At 52.0% G+C, this 8,165-nt stretch overlaps 1 protein-coding gene across 1 annotated transcript in view; it reads right to left on the bottom strand.

The window, feature by feature from the left end:
* Nucleotides 1-2,105: 2,105 nt before the first annotated feature.
* ACSS2 (acyl-CoA synthetase short-chain family member 2) overlaps nt 2,106-8,165 on the bottom strand; it is a 31,357-nt gene continuing 25,297 nt past the window's right edge. The window contains exons 9-18 of the mRNA XM_010283429.1: nt 7,903-8,073; nt 6,922-7,055; nt 6,236-6,368; nt 5,765-5,821; nt 5,415-5,495; nt 4,849-4,957; nt 4,638-4,706; nt 3,325-3,501; nt 2,443-2,517; nt 2,106-2,233 (exon numbers count right to left, since the gene is read on the bottom strand). Of these exons, the coding sequence (XP_010281731.1) occupies nt 2,106-2,233; nt 2,443-2,517; nt 3,325-3,501; nt 4,638-4,706; nt 4,849-4,957; nt 5,415-5,495; nt 5,765-5,821; nt 6,236-6,368; nt 6,922-7,055; nt 7,903-8,073 (1,134 nt within the window). The remainder of the gene's footprint in view (nt 2,234-2,442; nt 2,518-3,324; nt 3,502-4,637; nt 4,707-4,848; nt 4,958-5,414; nt 5,496-5,764; nt 5,822-6,235; nt 6,369-6,921; nt 7,056-7,902; nt 8,074-8,165) is intronic.

The raw sequence follows: 8,165 nt of genomic DNA, 5'->3' as shown, positions 1-8,165 counted from the left end.
TGCTCAGAGCCCTGTCCAACCTGACCTGGGATGTTTCCAGGGATGGGAACATCTACCACCTCTCTGGGCAACCTGGGCCAGTGTTCCACCACCCTCATTGTCACAGTGTCCTCCTTGTATGTAGTCTGAATCTGCCCTCTTTTAGTTTAAAATCATTTCCCTTTCTTGCAACAGGCCCTGCTAAAAAGCCTGTCCTGATCTTCCCTATAAGCCCCTTCCTTTCAGTCCTGGCCGGCTGCAATAAGGTCTCCCTTGAGCATTCTCTTCTCCAGAACACCACCAACTCTCCCAGCCTATCCTCATGGCAGAGCTGTGCCACCCCTCTGAGTATCTTTGTGGCCTCCAACAAGTCCATGAGGGCATGTCTGAGTACCCACTCAACAGTAAACAAGCACCTACAACCCATGCACACAGTCTAAGCCTGGTTCCATTTTGTTTCCTTGAATTTTATTCCATTTTGCATAAAATTCTAGCTGTTTCCAGCCAAAATTACATAGCAGACAAAGAATAACAGAGGAGGAGAGATGATGCAGGAATCCTTGTCAAGGAGGCAGCATGAGCCAGTGGTAGAGAACCATGAGGGGGACACTGGCTCACAGTGAGGTTATAGATCACAGACAAGTGCTGTGCCAGTGAGAGCAGCAGGTAAGAAGTGAGACCTGGGACTTGAACAACAGCCCCCCAGAGCACCCACACTGGTTGCTCAGGGCAAGTAGCCTCAGAGGCAGTTGCCTCATCCTTTTCAGCCCAGCCAAAAGTCAGGTCATTTTGCAGGTAAAGCCTATATATTGGCGCTCCCCAAAACAGCTGCTGCAGCAAGTTTTAAAGCCCATTTCTCCTTTGGTTTAAGTGCAAAAATCAAACAGTTCACATGCAATTTTCATAAAGACATTACAAAGGAGGTATCTCTCCCAGCTCAACCCAGGGCTGGAGTTAAAGGTGATTCATCTGAAGAAGAATGGCCTTGGCAGTACCCTTGTGATGTTCAGGCTCTTGGGCCAGAGGTTTTGGGGTTTACCTCTCATCATAACAAAGCCATGTCAGATTTAGGCAAAAGCTAAATTTAAGTTTCTTCTACTGCTTTTTTCCTGATGAGAAAACATCATCTAGGACTAACACTGCCCTGCCTGCCTTGGTTTCTTTGCTGTAGCAATGGTCATGGTACGCTACAGCCCAGCACCTGGTTTTCCTGCAACGGGAAAGGTGCTTCTGCATGGCTTTGTTCCCCCTCCATCCTTCGGTATCAAGAGCACCCACTCCTGCCCCAGGCCTTGAAAGGAGCATCCAGCTGCACAGCCTCTGAATTCAGCCGTGAGCTGGTGGCAGCCATGCTCTATGGAGCATGTTGGACCAAGACTTTTCCTCCCAAGACCACCCGTGGCTCCCCATTGTGCGCATGGCCAGTGAGGGACCAGGATTGGGAAAAAAACCACCCCAGATGGCACCATGCAGTTAAGAAGTAGCAGATCTTGGTACCAAATTGCTCTTAAAAACCCTGTTTACAGCACAGAGCTTCCCTGAGCCCCTTTCAAGCTAGGGGACCTCTGCTAGCAACAGGCTTGGACAGCGGATGCAAGACAAACTCAGCTATGCAGTTACGGTGTGAGAGTGTTTTTAAGTTCTCCCACAGCTTACAGCACTCCAAGTAGAAGAGGAAGCCGAGCTGGTGTACAGGCAGTGGCCTGTGAACCTCCCCTGGCTGCCTGCATTGAGTAACTCCAGCACCACTTCCCCTCCAATGCCCAAAGTTCCTTCTCACTGTGCGCAAGGTGCCATGTAAATTACATAAAATTAACACCCCCCACCCCCCCCAAAAAATTAAAAATCAAGAACGAGGTGCTGAAAAGGGAAGAGGGCGAGTCCCTCTGTGCACGAGGCTCAACCTCAGATGTACGATACTCATCTGGATCACGATGCACAGACTCCTCCAAGGCATGGACACGCTTAGTGAGATGCAGCCTCTCCCTCATTCATAATGTTTGTACATTCAATTCAACAGGTGAACGTTTCCTTCCTGGGGCAGACAGCGGTTGTTCAAGGGACCTGCTCACCAAGACACTGCTGCTGCTACAGTTCTGCTCAGCAGGGACAGGCAGGTCATGCTGCTACTGTTTAGTGTCACATCTGCTGTTGAAAAGATGTTTTATGATGCCCGGGTTTGCCAAGGTGGAGATGTCCCCCAAGTCTTGGTCATTTTTGGCAATCTTCCTTAATATCCGTCTGGTAATCTTTCCTGTAACGACAGCCACGAAAGGAAAGCAGGAATCAGGATCTCTCCAGCAACCTTAGCAGGAGTGGGGAGTGCCCAGACCTGCAGCATCCTGTTTGCCCTGAGGTTGCCTCCCTCCAGATTTGAGTGGCCCTGGAAAAGCAATTTAGAGCCAATTTCCTTCCACTGGCAGGAACTACTCAGTGCTCCCCAGCCTGTCACTGGCCTCTCACCTGAGCGGGTTTTGGGCAGGCTAGGGGCATGCTGGATGTAATCAGGCGTTGCTATCGGTCCAATTTTTTCTCGTACTGAAAAGAAAAAAAAAAAAGATGTTTTCATTGTAGGCATTAGGAGATACCACACACATCCTTTTCAGGCAGGATGACGAAGTTAAGACATGCAAAGCCCAGCTCCTGGAGAACCTGGTAGGGCACTGCTTAGGGGTGCTGCCCCTGAGCTTCCGGGCTGTGGGAGGGGGCAGCAAGACCTGCAATGCCAACAGGGCCATAGGCACATCTTCCCAAAGGCAAGAGCACTCCATTTTCAGTTCTCTCCATCTTCAAGAGACCTTTATAATGGCTACACCAATCACTATTGCCATTTTGATAGAGCAAGGACTGATTCCCTGTTGGGTTCCTACAGAGAAGGAAGTGCCATGGGTCTGTTTCACGTATTAAATGCTGCAGTCTGTTGTGGCAATGAAAGAGCTCCCTTGAGACCAGAGCACAAACGCCCAATACTACCCCAAAGCAACCAAACGATCCTCACAGCAAGTTGAAATCTGCTGGGGAGAACCGTAGGAGCCATGCCCACACAGGAAAGCACTGTTGCAAACAAAAGCCTTCTGGGTAGCCTGGCTGTTCAGGCGGCTGCCAACTCCCAAGAGGTAGAGATGGCACCACGTGAGCAGCCAAAGGCCAGGAGAACTAATTTTAGTCTTCGCCAGCTGTGCTCTCCAATCAGAGGGGGCACCTTGTCACAGTTGTCCATGCCACATTCCCCAGACTACATGCACCCTCTTCCAAGCACCCAAGCCCTTAACCCCTCCATCACCTGCCCAGCACTGTCCTCCCTCTCCCTACAACATAACCTCCAAAATATTTGTCTGTTGCTACCTTGTTTTTTCAGCTCATCCGTCAGGTTCTTGGTGAACTCGTGGCCATCTCTCAGGGTCACAAAGCAGTAGAGGCACTCGCCTTTCAGGGGGTGTGGGTGGCTGACCACTGCGGCCTCCGAGATGGCAGCATGCTCGAGCAAGGCTGACTCCACCTCTGCGGTGCTCAGCAAGTGGCCTGGAAGCAAGGAGAGGCAGCGCTTTACGGACCCGCACAGGGCTGGGGTCCTGCAGCCTCCCAGCAGCTGGGAGGAAGATGCCTGCAGGCGTAAAAGGCCCTAAACTATAGGTCTGTTCTCCCTCCCACCTTTAGGCTTCTTTAAGAGATCATGAACTGTTCACAGTCATGGGATTAAACAAAGCACAGGCTGAGGAGCAGCTGGATTTGGTAAGAGAAGACCTGCCCGCATGGTCAGCTGGAAGGTGCAGAGGAGGAAGAAGGCTGGCTCTGCAGAGCCCAGGAACTAGCCCTGCTATGCACTGTTGCAGTTCATCATGGTGAGGAGCTAAAATGACACTCCACATCTCAGGGCAGGGGCACAACTCACTCCTGCACACCTCTGCTCCTATACCTGCACTCTGACATTCCGTCCCTGGACTGCTGTCACAGAAAACCACAGGAAGGTGGTCAACTCCCAGAATGATCAGTTGGTGGAGGATCAACCACTGATCACTGGTCAGATGAAAGGATCTAGTTTGAGGCAGGGACAAGTACAGCAGCGTCTCATAGCCAACAGTAAGTACCTATAGGCTACAGCCTCCAGGAAAGGAGCCATTAAATGCAGTATATGGAAAATGATGAGGTGAGAAGCAGCTGAATCTCAAAGGCTCCCTCAAGGAGGGGGGAGAATCTCCATCTCTGTAGACACAGCCCCCAGCAGCCTGATCCAGCCTTGAGGTTCACCTTACATGGAGCAGCAGGTTGGATTAGGGACCACATGGTCCTGCCCAACCTCTGTGATTCCCTGTGGCCCTAAATCCTTCAGCACAGAGGCACCCTGGCTGGTTAAGGACCTCCTCTAAGAGGTTACAGAAGGTTCCTTCCCTCCAGTGAGTTGTCTCCAATGGAAATGATGCAGAAAGTCACCAAGGCACAGACTCATCTGTCTCTGAAATAACCCTAACCCAGCAATTAGATCCACTTCGAGGACAGATTGCTGGGCAGAGTCACAGATGCAGAACCATCCCCCAAAAAGCAAGGCAGCTCTTTTAACTAGTGTCAGAAACGGATGCAGAAATGTCCCCCATAAAGGAAGGTGTGTCTCAGTGTCAGAAAGCACATTGGTCCCCACTGAAGACAAAACTCATTCTTACCAGAAACATTCAACATGTCATCAATTCTCCCTGTAATCCAGTAATAACCATCTTTATCTCTCCTGCAACCTAAAAATAGACAGAAATGACAGCGTGAGGAAGCAGAGCCAGCCCTCGGAACAATTGATAAGGGATTCTGAGGCCAGGACACAGCAAGATTCGAACTGCTGTCCCCAGCCCCTGCTGCCATGCACTCCCCAGACAACCTTACCGTCGCCTGTCACATAGTACCCAGGGAACTTCTTGAAGTATGTGGTTTCAAATTGCTGGTGGTTTCCATACAGTGTGCGCATTATTCCTGGCCAGGGCTGCTTAAATACCTGATGGTGAACAATGCAGATCTGGGTCAGTGAGAGCAAAACCAATAACCCAGGCTTTGCACCACGGCAGCAAGAGATGCATTGCAGTCTTTGCATACAGTGATAGAGATGCTAGAGAGATGTCTGAGGGTCACCACCCATGGCTACTTGCTGCCCAGTGCTGTTCTATCAGGCAAGTCTCACCAGGCTTGGCACGGGGGAAGGAACTTGGCTGAAAAGTTGTTCCCATCCTCCTGCCTTGCCCACATGTGCAACTGCATTTAACGATCAGTTCAACAGTTTGTTTACAAACTATAAAGCTCCCAGTAAGTTATGGCAGTGAAGAGAGTTCCAACTACCCAACGAGGTCCCTTATGGGGATCTAGAGTAAGCAGAGCTGTCTGTCTGCTACCAGAAAGGTCCTGGAGCTCATGGGGAACAGACAAAGGGAGGGTGGGGAAGATCAGTCCTCCTTTACCAGGTAGCCTTCTGCTTCTCCTTCCAGCTCTTCCCCTGACTCGTTCAAGATGGCAGGGACCACACCGAAGAAGGGGAACGTCTGCCAAGAGAGAGCAAGACGACACAGAGGTGAGCCCACACATTGAAACCCATGAACCAGAGGGAATGGGAGGCAGAGCAAGGGCAGCTTTGGAGAGGCTGTAGTACATGGGGCCTGTGAGCACAGCTGGCCAGGCCTGGGATTTTGGGTGGTGGCCACCTGCCCATATACACCACTGTCCCACAACCACCCAGCCATGGTACAGACAGTGCCAGCTGCTGCTGCAGGGCCCTGCCACAGCCCCTGGGGAGGAGAACAGAAGTACTCACAGCAGACCCTGGTTTCATGGGGGTGGCAGCAGGGAGGGGTGTCAGCATGTGGCCACCCTGCAAACAGAGGCAAAAATGAGTGAGTTCAGGCCATGCCAGCCTGTTCCACAGCTGTTTGCATCGGCTCTGGTCACATCACATCCAAGTCAGATGCAGGCTGCTCGGGACAGTTGTGGAGACGAGGCCTTGGGAAGGATATGGCAGGGAACAGGGAGCCTGTGCTTGGGCACACAACTTTGGAGCTGCTGGGGGAAAGAAGAGGAGAGCAGGGTCCAGATATGACCTTGGCAGGACCCTTTGGAGAAGGTGGTCTTGCCTTGGAGCCTGTTTGAGGTCCAGTAAAGAAAGGAGAAGGGGAATCAACACTTGCAGGCCACACCAGAGTCTCCTGGGCAAGCAAACTAACTAGTCTACATAGCACCAAAGAAACACTATGTTTTTTTTTCCAGGGACACCCAGGCGAGGACTCACTGTCTCCGTCTGCCAGAACGTGTCCACAATGGGACACCTCTCTTCTCCCACCACACGGTAGTACCACAGCCAGGCTTCAGGGTTGATAGGCTCGCCGACACTCCCCAGCACCTTCAGAGATTTCCTGCTGTGCCTGCAGAGAGGAAGGGGCTGGGCGTGCCATGGAGAGCAGCAGCTGTGAACCTGCTGCACAGCAGAGCCTGCAGGAACCCCTGAGCTACCTGAAGTGTACTTAGGGCTTCCAGGCATGGTTCAGACCCTTCGCCCTCTTTTGTGGGGGAAGAAAGGAGACCTCTGTGGTTTTGGTGTTTCCCACACCAAGCTCCCACTTGGCCCTTCTCCGTCCCTTCCTTGGGCCAAGGAGCAGCGCGCAGAAAGGCTCTCTGCCCAGCGCACCTCTGTAAGCTCTGAGTCAGGAGCAGGGAGAACCTGCAATCTCTGAGCTTATCTGCAGCTTACAGTGAAAGAGGAGGACCTGCTCAGAAGTGTCATAATGAAGTTAGTGCTGCAAGTGCAGAAACATGGCCTGCATATTGCTCTGTAGAAAGCAGAAGATCCTGGTCTGTTCAGAAAATACACTGGGGAAGCTGCTGCTCAGAGAGGAAGCTGGGGCCCCAGTCCCCCACTGGGAGGCTCTGGCTGTGCCACAGCCAGGGATCCCCATGCCACTGGGAACTGGCACTCACTTTTTGACGGGCTCCTCCCCATGCTTCATCAGCAGCCGGATGGCTGTGGGTGCTGTGTAGAACTTGGTCACCTTGTACTTGTCAACAATGCTCCACATTCGCCCGACATCCGGGTAGGTGGGGACACCTTCAAACTGAGCAAGAGACAGGGCAGTGACACGGCCATTCCTTACTGCTACTGACAGCACCTTCCCAAGCACGAGGAGCCAAGAGCAACAGGGAACACCAGTTGGACCCTAGCATGTCCTTATAGGAATGCCAGGGGCACCATGCAGTGAAAGCAGCCTGGTCCAGTGACCTCTCTTACTGCTTGCCTGAGATGGATTTGGTATCACCTCACCCTAGGTCTCCTAGAAAATGTCCTCCAAAACACCCTAGAAGCACAGGCACTTGGGTGGCTACCACAGTGACACAGTCCCGCCAGCACCTGCCCACATGGTAAAGGGTGAGAGGTCCAAACACAGTGACAGAACCACAACAAAAAGTACCAGGAACCCCAAAAAGGGCTCCCCCAGCATGGTAGTGGTTTTCCTGCTGGCATTTCCCTAGGGAGTCTTGGGCACAGGCCTCTGTCTCCCTGATTTCTATACAAGTTAGAGCCATACACTGCCAAGGGAGATACAAGCACAGGAGTCAAATGCAGGTTGTCAAATCAGCAGTGAGAACATCACTCCTTGCTCCCGGTCCAGCTTCCACATTACCCTGCAGCAGCCCCAGCTCCCCTGGTACACAAGGCTTGGTACTTCTAAAGAAAAGAAACGGGAGCATTTGAAAAAATTAACCACCCAAAAGCCACACAGAAACTAGCCCCACTGTCTGCCACCAAGCAGCCACCCATGCCCTCCTTGGGGACTGCGACCCTTCCTTGCAGAGCCCAGCGCACTGCGCACAAGTGAGAAGCAAGCTCATCACAGAGCAATGCAAGGATGCAGCTCAGCACCACGATCTCTACTTCTTGGAGTAAAAGCACCCAGCACTTACTAACACACTAGTTGCCCCATTTGCCAAGGGTCCATAAGTGAGGTAGGAATGGCCCGTTATCCATCCAATGTCGGCTGTACACCAGTAGACATCCTCAGGTTGGTAATCAAACACATATTTAAATGAGGTCGCAGCAAAAAGCATGTATCCACCCACTGTATGCAGCACACCCTATGAGGAGAAGGCACAGAACTGTCAGGGCAAGCTCCCACCAGGGCCCTTGCTCTCTCAGGCCAAGCTGAGCATCACAGGTCCACAGCAGG

This window comes from Phaethon lepturus, unplaced genomic scaffold (assembly GCF_000687285.1).
Source record: "Phaethon lepturus isolate BGI_N335 unplaced genomic scaffold, ASM68728v1 scaffold33883, whole genome shotgun sequence".
NCBI classification, from domain to species: Eukaryota; Metazoa; Chordata; class Aves; order Phaethontiformes; family Phaethontidae; genus Phaethon; species Phaethon lepturus.
The sequence above is the reverse complement of the archived record's forward strand: the minus strand, read 5'-3'. Positions and strand labels throughout refer to the sequence as shown.